The sequence below is a fragment of the Diorhabda carinulata genome, chromosome X, assembly GCF_026250575.1.
Source record: "Diorhabda carinulata isolate Delta chromosome X, icDioCari1.1, whole genome shotgun sequence".
Taxonomy (NCBI): domain Eukaryota; kingdom Metazoa; phylum Arthropoda; class Insecta; order Coleoptera; family Chrysomelidae; genus Diorhabda; species Diorhabda carinulata.
Window position 1 is genome coordinate 55,645,488 of NC_079472.1, and position 20,635 is coordinate 55,666,122.

Genomic DNA, 20,635 nt, shown 5'->3' on the forward strand with positions numbered 1-20,635 from the left:
ATTTTATAAGTTTGTAAAATATTTTGAATAAATAATGTAACTTTAAACCTAGTTCTGGCGATAACCTAATTAAAATTTTACACATTTTACATATAAAATAATTATTTTTTTTTACTTGCAAAAATGTTAAATTAGAAGTGGAGAAAAGAAGTATTCATATAAAATTTGCTGTATTAATATATTAAAAATAATAATAACAAAAAAAAATTTATTTGATATATGTATCTGCTAGATACAACGCGACCAAATACGTTAGAAATACCCGCGCGCCTTATGGAAGGTTAAGGAAATTGGACTGCGAACTCTGCGACACCGTGGCTTTCGATGTACTTGATAATAACTATAGGTACAACGGAGAGATAAAGACTCGCGATTTATAGAAAGCAATGCATCACACTCTGTACATATTATTTCACCTCATAGCACTTTTTGATCAATTAAAAAATCGATTAATTTTTTACGATCACCAGCGAGCTTCAAAAATTGATATTGTGATATTCGCTTCAATATTTCAACTGATAGAATATTTATCATATTTCTAAATTTTTGACTAAGCAAATCATAGAAGCGCACAATAACAAACAGATGTAAACAAAGAAATCGATGGGTCGTGCAAATAGTTGTGCGATGATTTCATTATTGTCGGAAAAAGTGCTGCTGTGATAAAATCTAATACACGTTATTATGTAAATTGTATAAAGTATGTGAAGGAATAATTTCTCCGCCCTATATATGAAATTAATCAGCATAATTTTCTCCAAAACATACTAAAATTTCAAGGAAATCGGGCGTATGCAACCTAAACTAAATAATTATCTCAATTTTGGTTGGGGCTCCACGTGTTAATACGTTATCATAGTAAGCATACAAGTATAAATGTACGAATTTGTAAAATAATAATTATATTTTCGTTGGTCCTTGACAATAAAATTTTGAATTCATCAGACCTTTCAAACTAAATAAACAGTTGTCTCCAAAGATACCGTTACATGTTATCTTAGCGTAGATATTAATATTAAAATAATTGTATTTCCTTCAGTACTTGATAAGTGCGCAAATTTCGAATGTATCTGATACGATTAATTACTCGAAAATCAAGTTCAAAAAGTGAATTTCTTATTTACATACACACGAAGCTAATTTATGCGTATACATAAAAAACTATAATTGAAAAATATTATATAACTTACCTATTCTCACTCAAGAATTAAAATTTTTTTATAGTATTCAAACAAATAACGTATGATGCGACTAATTGGGAATGAAATGTGAATACACGTCCTACTTTCTTTTTGAATCGAAACTATCATACGTATATGATCTCCACTTAACCATCACTAGTAGGTCCAAAAGATCAAATATTCACTCTTACATGTTTCTTTGTAATTTATATTGACTAGTTATTTATAACTTTTTATTGTTGGAATACTGTATAGAAAATTCGTTTCAAAATTTGTATGTAAATAGATTACTAGTGAACAGTTAGGTATTATACACTTTCTAAATCTGACAATCGCCTCACGAGAAGTACAATAAAACCAAGAAAGTAACGTTCTTCTATCACAACACGATGTTACAAACTAATAAAACATATTTACCTAGTTTTACGATGTGATTGTTTATAATAATTTGCTCGGTATCAATGAAACTGAATCCCAATTGGATCACTTGTAATACTACTAGATATCAAATCATTTCAGGATTCTTAATCTGACGAAGTATTTGATGGAAAAATTTCACACCAAATTGTGTTAAAAATAAATAGCCCGCCAAGGCGAAGTTCATCACCAATTCCAACAAAGCCACTTATTAAGTGTAATTTCTGAAAACCATTCGTTTCAATTTCATTTTTCAGATGCGGAATATTAAAATGTTATGTAAACGGCTTAGAATTTCATTGAAAAAGCAAACAGATTTTCAAAACTGGATTCATTAATCATCTAAGAATCCTTTAAAGAAAGGGCGTCCTCAAGATAACCCGCAACAACCCACAATCATAAGAGTTTCTTTCCACTTGTGCTAATCTACTGACAATAACCAAATTGATTAATTTTTAGGCGTCCAATGAATAATTAATTATGTTTAATAAAATAAATCTCTTCGGTACAGGAAACTCTCGCAGTAGGTCATTAGTTGAACCTGAATTTGTTTATAGCCTGTCAAGTACAATTTTTAATATCCCAAATTGTTCTTTGTTCATTCTATGCTAATACCACGACTCTTCACAGTCGGAAAAGCTTATGTAGTAGCACTCATACATTTACGGCACTTAGACGATACACGTATATAAGAGCTTTATTGCTTATATCAAATTATGTAGAATATCAAGTTTTTCAATCATGAGTATTGCTTTTGGAAATCAATGATTTGATTTCTTAACTAATTAATTGATCATGATCTCTCCAGCTAATACTGCTATTGGAAATCAATAAATGGGTTTTTAAAGAATCAATAAAATTTAAATTTTCAACTAATTAACTCGTAGTAAATGATGAATACATAAGTATTCGAAAGCTCGGAAATATATTAACACGTTGAGCCCTGTTCCGGTCCATAGGCCCGCATCTGAACTTTTCCCACAACCCAGAATAATCCTCCACGGCCCAATGACTGTTTTTTAAAAGATTCAACGAAATTTGAATACATAAGTATTCGAAAACATGGGAATATATTAGAGTTAGTAGACTTTGGTGTTTAATTTTTTCATTATTTCGGTGTGATATTCAGTTATCTGTTAATCCTATAACGACGCTGTTTTTTTGTGATTTGGGATGGCATGAGTTATAATTTAGATATCTTCCAGATCATGTTTCCTCTGCATCTAGTTGAGTTTTTATTCCGTTTTTGATTTTAATAAAGGTCATGTTCGAAAAATTTATTTTGTTATAGTTTTCAATTTCTAAAGTGAATTTGATATCCTGAAATATTGGAAAAACTCAAGAATAATTAAAAAAAGAATCAATATCCAGAAAATCAAATTAATAGAATCATCCGACAATGTATATATAAAGTCATAGATCACACAACACATTATCACCATTATTAAACTTACAAACAAAACTAAAAACTCTAGAAAATCAAAGATCATATGATAAATACCTTGTTTAAATTGCGCAAACATGAAAATAATTATAAATTTGACTTGAAAAACAAAAATCTTAGCTCAAGACACAAACTATCAAAAATTATTAATCAAGGAAATGATAAGCATAAAACAAGATAAGTTTTCTGTGATTGATAGACAAGATATAAAAAACCTCAGCCAAATTTACCATAAACTGAATAATTAATTTCAATCTACCTGGTATCCTTTTGTAAAAGTTTTTAATACTATGTTTCTAATAATGTTTTATCTATCTATGTTTATCCATTGATGTTTGATAATTTCATCCCATCCAAACAACCTATGAACCCAATAAATTAATATTATACTTAATTCGTTAAGCTTTAGAAAAAATATAAGATTTATTTACTAATTCCTTTTTTTTCTTTGTTATTCATTACTTTAAAATAATTATAAAATAAGTCCGACAATACCGTCAATCTTCCTTTTTAAAATTTTTATTTCCATACAACGACACAAAGCGTCGATGTTTCTTCTTCCTTAGAAAGAACTTTTTGGATAATGGTGAATTAAGTTGGATCAACGTGAAATCTGACGTTTGGTAACTGTGTATCCACGAGAATCATATTATGTAACTTGTTACAGGGCAGTGCAGGTAAAGCACCATATTATATGGGATCAACAGCAAGTCTTCAACGAGGTGCTACATTTCTTAGAACATATTCTCCAGCTGTAGCAAGTTTATCAGCTGATAGGATGAAACCTCTTCCGACTGGTGAGTTATTTCAACTTGACCGTTGTAAATAAAAATGAAAGCATGTGGCGGTTATTGGAGTCTAGAAATTGAAGAGATATATGCTCAAAATTATGTTAGTCGTAATAATAGATATATTCCTCATTTTCAACAGAAACGTTATTCAATCATTTTAGAGTCGATTAATCTATAGGAGGTTGTTGAAAACAACAGTGCAATAAGCGTACTTATTTCATAGTGTATGAATAATTTTCTGATTTAACTCATAATAAGATGAAACAATGAATACTCGTAATAGTGTTGGGGTACATATTTATACATGATGAATAAACTAAGAATTTTAATAGTAGAAAGACTTATTGTTTGTTTATGTGAAGGATGGCTAGATACGATACTGGATTTTAGAAAAGATTAGTTGTAGATACTTTCGGTGAAAACATTCGCACTGATCGTAGTCAAAATAAGACAGTCAGAAAGCACAAGCACCATTATGAACGTTCATAGTGATTGTATACTTAAATTCATTTAGTGAATATTACTTAAAAATATGCTTCTTAAAACTGAGATTCATCTATGAGAGCTCAATCACTACCCTTTCCTATCACAGAGTCAACACATATTCACCCAGTATGAATTTTAATATCCAAATATTGGTGATATATTATCAATAGATTATTTATTTCCATGGAAAATAGGTCTTCCTATCACAAACGAAGGTGTTTTTCACATTAATGAATCAGAAACTCCAGCATGCACACAATACAAAAATTCTTAAGGCCTTTAAATAAATAGATAACCTTTTTGGAAGCAATACATGAACAGATTTTGGATTTGAATGTTAATTTTTTTAGGAAATCAAATATTAATAAAGGAAAACCAAATATGTCAGGTATTTTGGAGCTTGCACTGTTCATTGAAACACCTTGTGATAGACGAAATTTTTTATTATATTATCATGCACAAGATGAGATATAACGCAGATGGTCTTCCGACCCGTGAACATTCCACATATATTTAACTATGGGAAACTTTCTTAGATTCAGACCATAAACTTTTCCAAATAGTCCTTTTGATTTATCAGTGGTCATGATGAATGCAGGACGAATCGAAAATTGAAGTCGTCTAAACGAAAGCGGCAAATCCGTTGGGATCATCGGGATCCTCAGAACAAGAAGTCATTAATTTACTTACCATCAAACGCATCCCGTCGCACAGTTTTGATTATGATTACTACAAAGCCAACTTCAATCTTAAATTGTGCGCTGGTAAACCAGGCACGTTTAACTAAATAAGAATATTGGATGATTAAATCCTTGTTTTTCGATAATGTCTGCCTCAAATTAGATCATTTAGGAACAACCATTATATGTTTGAAAGTTTGCTAATCAGAGCTGCAATCTTATCAAAACGCTGCTCGATTCAACTCAGTACTTTATTAATTTTTTCGTGTGTATCGAAATTTATCTAGCCAAGTTATTTCGCGAACTGCCTCGCTTTGCTTTTGTGATTGAAAAGCATGAAGTCAAGCCATACTAACGCTTGCGCTCTTCAAGTGCGAATTCTTGTTTTTCTTCGGTCCTTCTATTCGCAATTTATCGAGTCCCTGTTGCAATACGGCTTTGTCAGGAGAGATCGGATCGTCTTGGTCATGGCATTGTGAATAATAATATAAGCACGATGAGCTAAAGGAAACTCGAAACAAATACGTCAAACGGACAACTCTAACATAACATTTAGCTGTCAATTTCGTTTTGTTATACCATTTGTAACATCGGATAAAAAGGATCCTGGTTCCTTTTCCTGGTTCTAAGCTTCTTGTGTTATGAATAATGTAACAATATTCCATCAACCCTAAAGTCATTCTTATCGAGAAGGAGGTACTTACTTGTAGAAATACCAACATAATTGTAAATTTTCTGTGGGTCTCATCCCACACCGGAATAGAAGGAAAGGAGGTAGTTCCAGAAGCAAAAAATGCATAAAACAACTAATAATCAGAAGAGAACGACTTTATTGTACAAATCGATTTTGAAGCATTTTATGAGAACAAAATACCAGAAAATGTCAATTAGTAGCAAGGCACAACACACACAAGCTAGTACAAATTATCATGAATATAGCTTAAATAACAAAAGTAGTACTGAGCAAGTGATACTTTTCTGTCTTCGAATCGGTCATCAGAAATGACTAGCTACTAGCTGGAACGTAAACCAATGTGCGAAATGTGCAATAGTGACTTTACTGTGAGACAAGTCTTAGTTGACTGTATGAAGTATGAGCACGAACGAAAGAAGGACCAGCTACCACATTTATTGGACTAGTTACTACTTAGTAACTCCAATAATTAGTATTTAGTAACATCCAAGTAATTAAGACAAAGAGAAACTATCTGATAGACTGTAAATTACCCAGTAAAATCTAGATACTCAGTTACCATCATCTGAAGTTTGAGTTCTAATTCATGCCAACTACAGCGTACTACAATTATTCTTTTAACTTCTGATCGTAACTTAAATTATCCATTGAAGTAATGGAGATCTTAGAAATAAAATCTATTATTAGCTCAAAATCATTTCTCAAAAATATTATGGGCGATAATATTTAATACCTGTACTGTAGATCAAGAAACATATTTCAATTTTTTATTTATTCAAAAGATACTTTCAATTATTACTTTACACTAGAGGATCTGATATTTCCTCCAACGTTACTGAACAGCCGTCATTATTAAGATTTCTATAAAAGTCTCATTATAAATTAGAATTATGCATTGATAATCTCAGCTTGATTTGTACAGCCAAAATTGAAAATTCAGCATTAAAGTAACAAATTAAATTACTATTTGAAAGACACAGAAATGGTACTTGTAGATCATGCAGGCTGATACTAAGAGTACGCCATCTTTTAACTTCTTAGATTAATTCCTTAATTTTGTGAGGTTATGGGCACAAGCTAGACTGTATTGGTAGTATTGTTTTGATCACATCCTTGAAATCATTTTTGGCGTAATTGCGCCAATTTCTACCGTGTTATTTATCTAAGACTGAAATCAAAAAAATAGGAAAAAGCAATGTCTGAAAGTCAACAATGTTCTTTTGAGCTTTCCACATATGCATGACAAAAAAGACCCATACAGGGAATTTCTCTTGGTTTGATTGGTATTTAATTTAGTGCATAAACCAAAAAATCCCCAATCAAGAAACTTCATTTTATTTTCGAATGGTGTTACGGGTTGAGTACTCAAAATAAATCTGTCTGTCCAAGAGTTTTTCAAAATGCAAGCTTTTCGATGTTTTATTTGTTCTTTATTAAGGCTAAAAATGTATGGTACATAATAATGTTGATGAAGATAAACAAGTGAGCAAAAAATTGTGAAATTAGAAGTTAAATAATAATCAGATTTTTAATTTAATGATAATTTCAAGTTAGTTTTAATTTTGGCCGCATTAACCCAGCGTAAGTGGAAATTGGTAAACTGATTAATATTTAAGCCGTGGATTCATATATAAACTTCACTAGCTTGAGAAGTATGATAACAGTATTTTGGTAAAAATATGATTACCACAACTACAACTATTTACGTTACACAGGCAAATAAATCAAAAGCTCTAACAGGTAAATCTTGCAATTTAGCAACTTAGAATTTATCGATATGTATGAACACTGGAACAAACAAAATATTCCTGATTTTCACTTATATATCTCTTTAATTTCTAGTTATGTAACCAATTTATGAAATTCTGAGATTAAAATATGTCATGTACAAACTTATTATTGTTTGCTTATAATAGGAATAGGCATGTGAATGTATTAAAATGTTCAGAACATGGTACTAACAAGTTGATAAATTTTGAATGATTAGAAAGGTTTCACCACAGGTTATTCTCACTTATGACAAAAGTTGAAATATCTAGATTATGGGGAGAGTGAACTACGAATAACCGTAGCTAATCTAATGTCGCCCTAACATAAAAACTCGCATGTACCAATTTCTGACATGTCTTAATCGTCAAATGACGCCATTTGTATTGGTATTGTACAATACTATTTTAAATATACAAGTCTGGTTGTAGTAACCGTGTTTCGGGAAAGACATCGGTCTTGTTAGTCTAATTTATGCAGCAACAATAAATACCGTCACTTATTACGTTACCCTAACTAACTAATATAACTTTTTCATTCTTAGAATTCACTACATAATCGGAGATAAAATCCTTATCAAAATTAATAACAATTTGATCTATTCTTATGTTTATAGCTAGTTGTAGTGCTAGAAAATCCTCTTCAAAATTTGACTGACACCATGCTAGCAGCAACTTTGCCATTCTGTTACTGGAATATTATTCAAAAATTGTTTTCTCAAAACCGTCAATCTGAACGAGGATGTATTGATATCTAGTTAGCCTAGACCAGTTCCATGCATAAACAAAATATTGCGTTACCATAGCAACGAACAATAAATTATTAGAAGTGTCAGTGTAACGTAAAAACGTAAAAAGTAAACCCGAGTTACGCAATAAATTAAAAGAAAAAAAATGTACACCTAAATTGTGAAAATCGAAAAACTAGAGTATCGAGCCATCATCAAGGACCTGTATTTAAAAGGGTTAAGAGGTAAGCATATTTACGAAGATATGCTTAATACCCTTGGTGATCAATGTCCTTCGTATGTGACCGTGAAAAATTTGACTACAAGCTTCAACAGAGGTAAATTTTCTATTGAAGATAATGACTGATCGGGAAGACCAGTTTCTGAGTCAGTCCCCGAAAATATCGATGCATTTCATGACATGATATTATCAGACGGTCGAATTTCACGGTTCACGTCAATTTGGACATAAGAAAAATTGCTGCAAAGTGGATCCCCAAATTTTCTTACTTCAGTTTTTTGAGTTTGCAATGGAGTAATCTTGATTGATTTTTGGAATAAGAGTAGAACAATAACTGGAGATTACTATTCTACATTACTGACCATTCTACGAGAAAAAATTAAAGAGAGAAGACGCAGAAAATATCATTTAACTTACTTGAAGTTGTTTTAAAATGTAACTTTTTCAGCATTTAGAGAAGCGATATCTCAGAAATAGTGATTCTTAGCTAAAAAAGTTAAGTTTTGTGGATAATTCTACAATCTTCTTTTGACTATTTTTGACAAAAGTTATTGTTTATAAGAATTTCTGTTATTTGTCCACTATTAATAGTAGTAATCATAAACAAAATATTTGGAAATTCGAATCCATGATAAAAATAATGAATCTCTAATGGAAGTTTGAGATAATCTGAGATACAAAAAAGTATTCAATATACAGTTGATGTTGACTCTGATATTCCATTTCATATTATAAAACTGTATCTGTATAGAGTTTCCGATCAAACGGCTAATTTTGGGAAGGTGTATTCGGCAGGTAATCGAAGTTAATGATGTGATAGCAACATTTTCAATTTGTTATATTCACTCCACAACACTTTGTAATTAATTTCAATCTGAAATTCTCATGCTTCACTGTACGTCATTAAACAAAGGCTTTGAGTAATTTACCGACGCTTCCTTTTGAATTTTTTCTCCTGCTCTATCTCACTTTTCGGAACTTCATTATCTGTACAACACAAATATTATACCGGATGTATACATCTTAGGGATGGATTAGACACTGAAGAATCTTAATTAGCTCACATTATGGCGTTTACGAGAAATCTGAAATTATATGAGACACCAGAATAATAGTTAAAATCATTTACTCAAAGAAATAATTTTCGAGATGGGTTGTGGTGAAATGCGAAATTTGAACGTAGCCGTGCAAAGGAGGCGATTATATCAGAAAGAGTTTCATGAGGCATGAGGTGAAATAAATTTCTATAAACTTCGTAAAATTCACCTGACACGATTAACGATCTAGATATCTTTGTTTTTGAGATATTAAATATGAGAGCCTTGTTGTAATTGTTGTAAAACATGATTAATAAAACACGTACAAAACACTAATAGAATTTCTCAAAATTTCATTTTTGATGACTTACTTGGGTCAGATCAAATTGGTGATCACTTTAGTTTCTTCGATGTAAATATTTTGGCTTTTTTTTTGGTTCATATTCTCGTTGATTCGATAAAAAGATATGAATTAAAACCCTGGTTGCAAATTCAGATTGTAAAATATTTTTTATTTCTGGCCTACAGTGTTCTCTGAAAAAACTAAAAACACTTATCAAATGCTCCTAATTCTCTCTTTTCAAAAATATTTTCCTTTTTGTCTAATGTCTGAGGGAAACCAAAAAAAAAATTAACTAATTACTCCGGATTATTCATTGCGCACAGGCCTGTGAGTTGGTTGTGCGCTTGCGCAGAACTTGATGATGTTTTGATGTTTGAATCAATTTAAATCAAGTGATTGAAATAGTGTAGATGATAGGAGATCGTTCTATTTACTAATTGAGTAACGTAAGTACAGTAATAAATGGATCTCTCAAAAGTCACATGTTTTCTAATGCACTTTCAATTTTCAATTAAATTTTTATTACACAAACATGCACTTCCAGTTCCTAGTTTTACTTCAAATATTAGTTTGACATGCTATACTTTGCATCTAACGACGCCGGTGACTTTTGAGAGATCCATTTATCACTGTAATTACGTTACTTAATTAGTAAATAAATCTATCGTCTACAATATTTCAATCACTTAATTCAAATTGATTCAAACATCAAAACAAACGACCGTTACTCCATCCGATAGCGATTCATCAAGTTTTGCGCACGCGCACAACCAACTCATAGGTCTGTGCGCAATGAATAATCCGGAATAATTAGTTAATTTTTATCAGGTTTCCATAAGACTTTAGAAAAAAAAAGGAAAATATTTTTGAAACGAGCGAATTAGGAGCATTTGACAGTTTTTCCAGAGGACACTTTGGGCCGGAAATAAAAAATATTTTCTAATCTGAATTTGCAGCCACGGTTTTAATTAATATCTTTTTATCGAATCAACGAGAAGATACGGGATTTGGATTTTCAGAACGAGCATTGAAAATCCTTTTGATTCATATATTTTTTTAATTTTTCCGATTATTTGGCTGCTAGTTTGAAGGAGCTTGAATATTCGGGTACTTTCAAACATCGGAGTAGAAACACCATAATGAGCACGACTGAGTTATTTTTTATTCAACAAAATACGCGAGTAATACGTCTTTATAAAAAAAAGTTTTTTTGGTATTGGCTGCCAATCAACAAAATTTTTGATTGTGGCAAGTACTGCTTCTTCTTCTTTCAAGGTACTCGTACTAGTTGTAGTTTCCATCTTGTAAAAAGTGAAAATAAAAATTCACATAATGCACTAAATTGCACAACTAACTTTTGTAAAAATAAACGTAATCGCTTTAGCAGCCTCGTATTACCTACTTGCAAACGATGCTTTATGATTAAATTTGACGTTTTTACATGACGATTATATAATAATATTCCATCAAATTGTCAACATTATTCATACAATAGTAAGAACACCCTTGTATGTAATAAAACCGAATTGGTATTTAATTACAAATCATCTTTAATTGTTAGTACCATGTTGCTATAGTAACTATTTAAACCACTTCGAACCTGCTTTCTATTATGTGGCATGTGGTAGACAGATAGTGATTTCATTCATAACTACTACCGGAACTTATTATTTTAAATACATGAACAATCATGGAAAGAAACAATCAATAATTATATGATTGATCCTACTAGTAGTTTTCAAGTGAGGTGAATAGAAATCTGTGTCAGATATTTGGGACAGCATATTGTGTGCAAGAGTTTTTCTTTCGATGTCCATCAATTAATTGAATTAATCTGATGTGGATCTATTGATACAAAACATCGATTGCAAAAAATTTAATATATAAAAAACATTTGAGATTCTTAGAAACAAAATATCAAATACCAGGAGACAAAAATATCCAAGAAAATAAAAAAAAAATGAATTTATAGCTGATGGATATGTGTGACTTCTGTAGCCTCCCCACTAGGCCGCCATTTTCTGTTATCTCCGTCCAACCAGGAACGATTGTTAAATAACTTCTGACTGATAGGCCTGTCTGTGTATGTTGTTGCGTTCGTTACGTTTCTATGATATCGTCATAAAATCATTTTGCATAAGAATTCTTTCTGTGTCGGTAGCAGCCACTACTTTGTGCAGCATCACTTGGACGATATTATCAGGGCTAATGCTGCGGACAGTCTTCTCTACTTCCTTTCTCAAACCCTTGCAGTGGTTGCACACGAAGTTTTATTCACAAGACGTATACTCAGGTGTTTGTACTTTCTTCATTTTGTGGAGTAGCCTTGTCCCATCAGAAGCTGGTTTATGTAGAAGTCCACATCTCCGAACTTCCTTTCGGTCCACAGTCTAAGGTCTTTTATTTGGCGTCAAGTCCATTCATCTCATTTTTTTTGTCCACCGTTGTTGCCACGTCTGTATTGCTCTAGTGCGTTCGATGATTGCCGCAAACTCTCACTTCTGCTTCACGGTTCTGGTTCAGGTCCACGAGGATAATACCCGCCACCACTAGGACACCCTGTGCAGAGACAATTCTGTAGCAGCTGGCGATTCTCAATACACCTTGTCTCTATACCATCGTCATCGCTTTGGAGTATTTCTTTGTTCACAGGGCCTGACTAGACCTATTTCCACCATAGAAGAATTGAGTGAATTGCCTTCCTTCCTCCGGCCGTGGTTCGTTAATATTTGCTATCAAGCGATTCAAAGATGCTGTCTTTTCGACCGACTTTTGAGCTGTCTTCCGATTTTCGAACTAGAAAGACACTTTGGCCGTCATTACATATTAGGTATCTATTAGTATTAATTGTATAGTCTAAGGTTGGTTGACGCTTTGACAATCTATGATCCCGTAGACAATGAAATTTGTTCAGTTATTCAGATATGAGGAATTATGGAAAAATGCGTAAATGGTGCAGGTTTCTTAATAAAGGATGGACAAACATCGTGAATGAAGAATTAACTAAAAAATCCAACAAGTTTTTCAGCTTCAAGGAATAGTTTATAATATCGTTACTGACAACCTTAACGAAATCATGTTTGTGTGATGGGTGCCGAGAATCAAAATCTTTTGTCAAACAAATTGACCTAAGAGGTACTTAAAAACAAAACAAAGATGCATTATTACACAATCAACGGTGACAACTCTTCCTGATCGGCGTCATTTCATATTCTAATAGAGCTGGATAGGATAATTTCAATTGAAAAAATTGGATCATTCAGCCTACATCCCTAATATAGAACCCCCAAATTCCTAACAGTAATAGCAGGGAAATGATGGCAACTTGAAAAAACTATAACCAAATGATTAAACGGTCACGTGGAAAAGTTTTGTGTTAACGGGATTCAGTAGGTGACATTTCAGTTTGTAATTTCTTCTCGATTGCGACAAAATTTTCCGATAATTGATTTTCTAATCACGAGATTCCATCAAAACCTCATAAATACTGTGGGTGTAGTTATTCACATGACGCACTAGATAGTGAATATCTGATAAAATACTTGGAGGCATTATCTACAGAGGAAATACCCACTAGTGCCCGAAAGATTTACAATATTGAGAAACAGTATTATGTAAACTGTGTGTACTTCACAGATGTGAAGTACCCACTTAAATTTATTATCTGTATGCATACATTCATTTCCACAAGTCACGCATGAGTATGTCCTCATTGAGCTTTTGCAATTAATATCTGATACTATAACATTTAACACTAAAGTATCACGCTTGGAAACGTTTTGCTAAAAATATGAGCGATGATGAATATATATTTAAAGCATTATTTTAAAATTTCAAAAGGTGCGCCCCCAAAGCCACAACGAGCTTACAGAAATGGGGCGACGCCTCCAGGGTCTAATGATGGCCCTCCAGATCGATTCGTTCCATTCCAAAGGCCCGTCAACCCCATATATAATATACCAGGTGGGTCAACACGACCTTCATAGCTTCTAGGATTGAATTTATTCGAAACCGTTTAAATAATACAAAATGCAAACAGTTTTCTGTTTCTATTAAAGGAGTAAAAGCGATGAATATTTGCTTTTAGGATGTTATGATTTGCAGTAGTTTTTTTATTGAATTAATAACATGTATCATATAAGTACATGTCTTTAGAAAATAAAAATAACAATAAATTAATGTTAGTAAGGATTACATGAGCCATTGTTTTTCCCTAACTGATTAAATAACTTTGCAAACTGAGCTACCAGATTTTGGAATATGCGGATAACCTCTTTGGCTTTGAGAAGTTTGAATGTAATACCGTTACCTTTGTCCATTAACTGCCTTTGGCTCCTTGCAGAAACGACAGGCACTAACATCGGAAAAATTCCCATGTTTTTCAGATGATGATTCTTCAGACAGTATCCAGTGAGAATATCAGCACATCTTTTGGGACCAGTAGAATAAGAAAGAGATTTTTTTTTTACTTTAGTCTTACTCCATAAAACTGATCTCTTCTGGTTTTTCTACTTTTGTATGACACTGACTTCATGACTTTTTCATTATAAAAATTGCAATTGTCCTGTTTTTCTTCGTTAGGCAATCAGCTCGTTCATTGCCATGCATTCCGGAATGTCCGGGTACCCTCATTAGAATAACTTCGTAGTTTGAGCTGATCTGCTATCTTATAAAGTAAATTTCTTTGAATTGGGTTGTGTGCAATGACGTAAGCATTTGTTTATTCATCCGCTTGGAAAACAGAAGGGTTTCAGCCCATTGGTATAGCAAACTTGGTTATCGTTTCATACATTTCTGCCTCTACTTGATCATTTTCAATTTTTGACCAATCAGTGTAGAATATCTATGAGCTTTGTGGGAACGCAGTCTTCGCATTTGATCATAGCTTTCGACTTGTTATAGGGACTAATTTTTGGTAAAGTATAATTTGAAAGACATGGCATCTTAGATACCATTTCAGGTCAGTATGTTCTCTTTTTTGTATGGCTCTATTGCCCATTTCTGTTGCCTAGACAATATTCCAAACAGTATTATTGAAATCTGCGTAAGGCTATACAAACAGAAATGTAAATCTGGACTAAAATGATTCACAATGTGGATAATACTGAAATTTTGATTCTCGCTAAGAAATTCTTGCAAATTAAGAATGTGCTACCTATTTTTTTATTTTATTATGTCACATATACCCATTTTATTCTTGTCTTGTTGCTTCTAATAATTTATCATTCACATTATTTTACATATTCGTGGTAATCCAGATGTCATCTTCTAACGTTTATGTCATTTTGTGTGCATGAATGGGTTTCAAGATAGAAATAATAGTCTATTATGTCTTATGCCTAATGGAAGCGGTGTTTTGCACAACTGTAGGAACAGTTGCTTTAACATATGTGTGAAAAATTTTCCCTGATAACATCACTGTTACATTGAATCAAGAAATTTTGAATATTTTATACCTGTATCACCTTACTGTTGATGATTTAGATTTATATTTTTAATAATAAAGCCAGAAATATCATTTTTGAAAAAAGACTAGTTATCATTTTATTTTGGAAATGTTCCGTCTTTGATTTATATTGTGGTTTATCCTCTGGGTCGAAAAAATTGATTTTTGGATTAACGATAAGAAAATGTTTTGTGAGAAATAATTCTGTCTATTCATTATTAGATCTTGTTATTGAATAGACACATTTATTGTTAAATGAAATCGAATGAATCCAATCCTTTCATAAACATAATTGGTAACTGTTATAATTTTTTATGTAGTAGCTTTCTCACTGTTAAGCTTGAAATGTATTTTTAGTGTAGCATTGTGTTCTGGTAATATATTTTTGTTAAGAATGTCGCAGTGTTCCCTGAAAAGTAACAATGTGATCCATCATTCGAATCGCCTATATTTCATTTTTAATCTAAAATTCGTTCACATGTGGAACCAATCTAGAGTTTCACATGAATTTCTGTCAAATCAACAGCATGCAAATATCAGTTATGTTGCACACAAATATAGAATTTAAATATGCAAATATCTTTGGAGTTAACTAGAATTTAAAAACATCATCATCGTAACGATACAAGGTGAATATGAAATTGGAAGTCTTAGAAAATTGAATAATTGATGAACATTTGTCAATCAGCTTGGACTAATTAAAACATTTTCTATGAAAAAATAAAGTTATACAGATGAAAAACAGGAAATCTATTGTTCGTAAAATATATTTTACTGGTTTTTTCTAGACATGATGTCAATTTGTCATCGTATCATCCTTACACTTATTCATAAGCCCGACTAGAGGACCTCCTATCAGGTAATTCCGCAGCCTGGTAAGGTATAGGTAAGAACAACCTGTCAGGTCTGGATGTTCTTATACGTGGTACTGATCAAATTATCCTTAGTTTTATGGGTTGAAATTTTCAATAGGGTCAACCCAATGTGACATAGTGTAGACATGATCAGGAAAACCTGATGATAAATCAATTTATTCCAAATAGTGTCATTCTGATGTGATTCCAGCGTGAGCCTCATCAGAATTGCTCTGATAAGGTTAACCTCGTTTTAACCTGATAAGTTCATTACGATGTTTCAAGGAAATTAGGAAAAACTTTTAGTCGGAAGGAAAACGGTTTGTAGACTGTAACCCCTCTAGTCTCAAATCAGTTTGATTTATACCTGTACTACTACAAGGGTTGCTATTCAAGTTTTGAGATAGACAAATAAGAACAAAGATTTATAATTATATATGGCTTTGTTGTTTTTGTTGGTTTTCTGAATCCATTGTCGAAACATTTTTTCCAGTCCGATTGGATTGAGGTATTTCAAAAACATGTGATTTGAACGCATCAACCGCCGCCTCAGACGAAATCATTGAATACCAAACAAGGACGGTACGGCAGATGACTCATCAATTCGATATTTTAACTGTTCAAAAACGTTTGGTTTCCTGATTTTTTGGAACACTTCTGGCATACAAATGTTGGTGTACCAGAATTGAACGTTCTATGTTATTGTAATGAAACTGTGGTGATATGTCCAGTTGTTTTGAAAAAAACAGGCAACCATTTGATTCGAAGTGCTTCGTGTGCGAACAACTTTTGTTGGATTTGGCTCATCTTAAAAGATCCATACCGTCGATTGTTGTTTAGTTTTGGGTTTATTTGTATAGATCCATGATTAGTCTTGCTATATCAGTTTACGCACAGTATAGCTGTTTTCTGGCACATCAGCCAATTTTCGACGACTTTAAAATAATTCATTCTGTAGCGAAATATGACCACGATGAAATTCGGAAAACTAGGGAAAAACGGTAACTCGAGTTGGTGCTTCCACAGCAAAAGTCTGAGCGAGTTGATCAATCGCTGGAGGTTATCGCTGTTGGCTTAATCCACGTCGAAAGTCATGAAAAATACATCTTCTGAGTACATTCACTATCAAACATATCGAACTTTATGATGGCAATTTCATATTTGACATATTCACGCCAGTGTTGTCATATCTCAAACTTTAAATGGCTACTCTCGTATTTCGAAAACTACGATTACTTGAACTTTTTTAGTACCTCAGAAATCAAATATTTGGGAGTGAAACATAAAAAATTGATGACAATAACTTATATTATATTATTGATTGTTCTTTAACGTAATTTTGACATTAGAAAAACTTCCACTTGGAGTTCTCTACACACATCCAGCTTTCTTATCCTCATATCCCACAAATCTCGAAGCTACATTCAATGAACAATCGATTTTAGATGCCCCATAGAAGAAAACTCAGGAGCGAGTGGTCATACTATTGCTCCTCTTCTACAAATCCATCCACTATGAAATATATCATGTAGCCACTGTCTGAACAGAGAAAGTGATGAAGTGGTTTTCAATTATACAACAAAGTTGTCATTGTTTAACAATATTTAGTAAAAAGTATCTTGTCGTTAAAAAACTTGTGAATAATTTGATACGAGGGTGGTTTTTCGAAATGTGACTTCACTGTAGGAATAAATGTATTTCATCAGATAATCATTTCAACCCCATACAGGTAGTTTATTGGGTTTTCGATCTTCCTTCACCGTCTAAACAATAATTTTTCGGATTGTCCACAAAGTACGCATTCGTCTCGTCTGTTACTAATTCATTTGTCTGAAAAAGTCGTATTTTCAGGAAATTGAAATCAGCAAGATCAAAATTTTCCAGCAAATTTACTGATCAGATATCGTTTCCACTTTTCTGGATAATAAATGGATATTACGTCTTTGGAATCCCAAAACCCTGTGGCTATAACCTTATTCACCGAAAACAATGGTATTTGCTTCTATGGGAACACGTTTTTCTGACGAAGTACATTGTTTTCATGGTATTTTTGTCCTGATGTATAATCTAATTTAAAACATCACTGGATATACGAGGAGATATGCAAACATTCGTTTAATTTTGAATAGGAGCGAGCTTCTGCTCTGCACAAAGCAATACCGACACCAACCTCACAAATATTAGCTCTTTCTTATGTAATCTTCCATATAAAATATTGAGTTACATTACAATAAGGTGACAAATTTCGAAAATTTTATAAGATAAGTTAATTAATTTTAAGTTTTATCGCTAAAAATTTGTAACCTGAAATACGTACGGTTTAACTTAATTCCTTCAATAGTACTGAAGAAATAGATCAAGTATTCAGTGAAGATTGAAAAGGGACTTAAATAACTAGCTTCCTAAGTGATCTTCCACATTTACGCTTAGCTCATTCTCGTTTGTTGTTTTTAGATGGATACATGTCTTCCCCTGAGAGAAGTTCGCGATATGAAGACCCATATTATAGCCAATATGGAACAAGATCAGGATCAATTACTCCGGTAATTGATGAAGAAATTAGGTAAGCAGTTTTACATTCCAGCATAGGGGTGATCCAACAATCGGGTCTAGTATTGATTAATAACATTTTCCAATTCCAATTTTTCAACGAATTTAACCGAATATACTATAATGTTTTTTTATTTTCTAATGTATTTAAACTATTCTTCAACAGTGGGGTAAATTTATACAAACTGTATTTTGAATATAGTATAAGGCTCTTATTACAGTTGTTTACTAGACATTATGGATATTATAAACCTCTATTTTCAATATTTTGTCTAATAATCAAAATGACAACACATTTTACTGCCTTTAGATTGTTGATTGATGGCAATAATAGATATACAGTTTTCTCAACTTCAAATTGTTTGCTGCTTTGATATGGCTATTGAACAGATTGCAAGCAGTACCCTGCCTGAAATACGAACAATGGTTTGTTGGTTTCATTTGAGCCAGTCATGATTTCGAGAAATCCACTTTACATGGATGAAACAAAAGTACAGGGCCGAACACCTGATAATTAATGAGTAATCAATAACGCTGATTATTTAGTCGACATTAACAAAAAACGCAGCTATTCAGCTTACATTATAGTCCACACCAATATACATACTTAATTAATTCATATTCCACTTTTTTATTACATAAGTAGCTACTTAAATTGAATTTGTTAAGCTCCCGTCTTTTACTCTGTTCTCATAATTTTTTGAAATTATAAATGATCTCTGATCTCCGCGCTAAATTGACCCAAGTGGCATGCGCCCAAATGTTTTATTGGTATAAGACCACCTAAAGTTAAAAGTATAAAGGTTTGGTTTCTGGTAAAAGTTCATAATGAAAAATTCCATGAAAATTTGAACAATTTCAACATGACCATCATAGTATGCGAAGGTTTTGGTATGGGTTATGGTGCTGCGCTTTTATCCAACGTCTCTTTAGAAGAACATAAAACATTTTCCAAATTTTCAGTCAACATGGCAATTTATTGACGAGATATTAGCGAACTGCAGCTTATGAATATTTTATTGCGGTTGTTTTCATTGTTTCTAATCAATTCTCATCAGAGAGAGATTTGAGTGATAGCGTTCTGCCCCTGATACGATTTTTTCACATTATCTTCTACATTGTCTGATAATTCTATTCGTTTATAGCTCATGTCTATATTATATGGCATTCAAATACCTTTTTCTAAGATAACCGATTGTTATTTTTTAATAGTTAACGGTATGAAAACTGCAATATAGATTTTAGCACGAAATCAGTCTAACCAATTCTTGACCATTATCAGGATACATTTATTTGGCCTAAAATAATTATCAAAACTTCTGCGCTTCCGCTATTCTGAAGGTGTCTATGTGTAAACTGAAAAGAGATTAACGACTTTTCAATACTAAATGCCGAATGTCACGTTAAAGAAAATTTGACCATTACGAAAGAAAATTGTGATGTAATGATTTTTCTTTTTCCAGTGATACGGAATTGCTGGATGAATCATACTCTTTATATGGGGTTAAAATTCCTGGAAGCGGATCAAGAATATCCAACAGATCACCTTTTCCAGCGCCAGCCTCAGTCCCTCCTTATGACGCAACACGGTAAGTAATTTTTGTTGACATTAAGATGATGAAATTTCTGGTCAGTTTTCTTTTATAACCAATTTGAAATCGGAAAATGAAGATCGTTTATAATGCTATTGAATATACAAACCTTTTTCAACTTTCTGTGGGGCCCATGGAATAGAGCGATGCTTTTCGTTTATTCATGGCGGGGCCCCCAATTTTTAATACATTACAAAACATCATAAGTTTTTTTTATTCATATTATATTAAAAATATACGACATTATTGCTTCAACCACATTTATGTAATAAGATTAATTTTCATATGAAATTTAAGCGGCTTTTTACTGTCTGTTAAAAGAAAAAACAAAATTTGTTCATATTCCTAACTTCCTCAACTATTATGTGATGAACGTGAAATAATA

General features: G+C 32.3%; 1 protein-coding gene across 29 annotated transcripts in view; it reads left to right on the forward strand.

The window, feature by feature from the left end:
• LOC130902297 (coiled-coil domain-containing protein CG32809) overlaps positions 1-20,635 on the forward strand; it is a 373,790-nt gene that overhangs the window by 280,761 nt on the left and 72,394 nt on the right. For 18 of the 29 annotated variants that reach the window (XM_057814298.1, XM_057814290.1, XM_057814318.1 and 15 more), the window contains 4 exons: positions 3,710-3,839; positions 13,649-13,771; positions 18,563-18,671; positions 20,122-20,247. In XM_057814298.1, coding sequence (XP_057670281.1) covers positions 3,710-3,839; positions 13,649-13,771; positions 18,563-18,671; positions 20,122-20,247 — 488 coding nt within the window. The remainder of the gene's footprint in view (positions 1-3,709; positions 3,840-13,648; positions 13,772-18,562; positions 18,672-20,121; positions 20,248-20,635) is intronic. The other 11 variants (XM_057814300.1, XM_057814320.1, XM_057814307.1 and 8 more) reach the window with 1 other exon arrangement.